Here is a 2,747-nt window from a genome sequence, read left to right on the forward strand (position 1 = left end):
AAGTAACAGAAGAGAATAACCAGGGGAGGAGAGAGAAAGAGCAGGGGGGAAACAGGAGGGAAGGGGGAGAGTGGGAGGAGCAGGAGCTGAGGCGGAGGGGTGGGCCCAGGCAGAAATTTTGGTCTCTCCAAGTCCCTTCAACTAGATACGTGGGGTAGGGCCTAAGGAAAAGCCCTACGCCCTGGCTGGTGTGGCTCAGTGGAGAGAGCGTCAGCCTGCGGACTGAAGGGTCCCGGGTTCAATTCCCGGTCAGGGCACATGCCTGGGTTGTGGGCTCCTCCCCAGTGTGGGGCGTGCAGGAGGCAGCCGATCCATGATTCTCTCTCATCATTGATGTTTCTCTCTCCCTCTCCCTTCCTCTCTGAAATCAATAAAAATATATTAAGAAAAAAAAGATAGAAAAAGCCTTCTGCTTTCTCTCCAAACCAGTCAAGGCCAAAGGTGGCTCCACAGCCCAAATGGGAGCTTCTAGCTCAGTGGTTCTCAACCTTCCTGATGCCGCAACCCTTTCATCCAGTTCCTTGTGTTGTGGTGACCCCCAATTTCATTGTTACAAATTGAACGTAATTAAAACATAGTGATTAATCACAAAAACAATACATAATTATATATGCGTTTTCCGATGGTCTTAGGCGACCCCTGCGAAAGGGTCATTCGACCCCCAAAGGGGGTGCGCCCCACAGGTTGAGAACCGCTGTTCTAGCTCCTGCACTCTCCTGCACCTTCCTGCCTGAGACCAAAATTTCCCCCCGGGGTGGGGGGGGCGGGGGGGTGGTGAGGGAAATCCAGGGGATGGGAGTGAATGGGGAGCTGAGGACGTGAAGCTATGGCAGCGCTATGGCAGCGGTGAGCGGCAAAGGGGACCCAGCCCAACCCCGTGGCCTCCTCCCTCCTGCCCGGGGTGGGGTGAGTGCTGGCACCACAGGCTGAACTTCAGCAGGCTGAGGGCTGCAATTAGTTCAGGAGTTGCCCTGGTAACCGGTGCCCCAGCAGTGGATACAGAGAGGAGGTGGGTGGCTCTGTCTGGGGCGAGATGACACCCCTGAGGGCAGGGCAGGACGGGAGGCGCTGGTGAGTCACCTCCGAAGGACGGGCAGGCAGGGGAGAAACTGACTACTGATCCCAAAGCGAGAGTGGGGCCTCACATAACGGGGCTCTGAGAGAGGCCAAGGCCAGGCCTCCGGGCCACACCGGGTACAGGAGCAATGCGGCTGGGCAGGCTCCTCTGGACCCGTGAGCTTCTCCGGGAATAAGACCATGCTGAGCCCGGCCCGACACCCTATAATCCACCTCCCTCCTGGGGAGGAGGACCTGGTCAGTTCAGTCGGGGTCCAAGCACCTCCCCATCCTCGGACTCGACCTTTACAGCACCCTGTGTTCTGGACGACTCGGGGCAGGAAGGGAGAGGCCCCCATTCCCACCCTCTGCCCGAAGGTCTGCATTTGGGGAGCCCCCAAGGGAGCTCCACAGCCATGCCACACCACTGGCCTCCTGACCCCCTGCTTGGAGGAAGGCGGGCAGGTGCTGGGGGCAGCAGGCCTCCCTCACCCGTCTGCGGGGGCAGCACCAGCCTTCCAAAGGGGAGGGCTCTGCAGGCTGAGAGGCCCTCATCAAGCATTTCCCCCAACCTTGCACCCTCCTGCCGGTGCCCATGGAGTCAGGTTGAGCTGTGCCCCTTGCCCATTCTTTTCTGATCAAAACCCTGGGGTCCACACCCAGAAAGGAAGAAGGCAGCGTTAGAGGGGAGAGGCCCAAAGCCCGTGGAGTTAGTGCAGAAGTGGCATGGCTCATAGCTCTTCCCCGCCCGGGTGGCACTGGAGTTAGGGGCATGCACAGAGCCCAGGACAGTGCCTGGGACAGTGGAGGGGGGGGAGGGGGAGGACGGGGCACGTTAGTGCAGGCCTGTCTGGTAAGCATAGAGTTAACTTGGCACAGAATCTGGGAGTGTGGTTTTGGGGCCTAGAGCCGAAATTCAAAAAGGGGGGGTGGTTGTCAAAGAATTTGTAAGAGCTTCCAAATTGAGGGGAAGGAGAAAGACTCTCAAAAAAAATGCAGGAGGAGATGAATTCTTAGAAAAATACTGTCAGTCCAAAAATAAATAGCCCCTCTCCACTTGAGAGCTTTTGGCACATTGTAGGCCATCCTGGGTGTGGCTGGCACGGCCCCTCGGGGACGGAATGGTCCCTGCAGGCTGGCACTAAACCTGAGAGGGGCAGGGCCGAGCTGTAGGTCCTGGAGGCTCAGGGGAGCAGAGACCTGAGGGCTCTCCCGGAGACCACCGCCTGCGCACCAGGCACGCGTGGGGGACCCCAGCCTGCATCACTCCCAGCACCAGGCCCTCGGCTGTGCTCACTGTCCCAGAAGGGGTTTGGGTACTTCCTAGCAGGGCCCAGAATGGCAGGCACCCGGGACAGCACAGAGACCCAGCCAGAGGAGACCCCAGACCGAGGTAACCAGCCCAGCCCGCGGGGACCTCCGAGCTGCTACCTTCCACGGAGGACAAGGCCCCTCCCCAAAGCGACACAGAGGCCACCTGGTGGGCAGGTTAGAGGATGAAGTGAGGGGCGAGGGCCCCCCCCCCACCCGAGGCGTTTCTCCTTCTCTCCCAGGCCCGGCCCGGCCCGAGCCCGGCCAGGTGTGGTTACCTTGTCCCTCTCCTTCTGGACGCCCGTCTCCAAGGCCAGCAGCTTCTCCTGCAGCTGGTCCGCCGCCCTCTGCTCCTGCTGCAGCAGCGCCCGCTCGGCCTC

At 60.2% G+C, this 2,747-nt stretch overlaps 1 protein-coding gene across 1 annotated transcript in view; it reads right to left on the reverse strand.

Annotated features, from left to right (window-relative positions):
* Positions 1 to 2,747, reverse strand: part of PHLDB1 (pleckstrin homology-like domain, family B, member 1) — a 53,309-nt gene that overhangs the window by 32,853 nt on the left and 17,709 nt on the right. The window contains exon 11 of the mRNA XM_014539964.1: positions 2,646 to 2,744. Coding sequence (XP_014395450.1) covers positions 2,646 to 2,744 — 99 coding nt within the window. The remainder of the gene's footprint in view (positions 1 to 2,645; positions 2,745 to 2,747) is intronic.

The sequence above is a fragment of the Myotis brandtii genome, unplaced genomic scaffold, assembly GCF_000412655.1.
Source record: "Myotis brandtii unplaced genomic scaffold, ASM41265v1 scaffold105, whole genome shotgun sequence".
Lineage (NCBI taxonomy): Eukaryota > Metazoa > Chordata > Mammalia > Chiroptera > Vespertilionidae > Myotis > Myotis brandtii.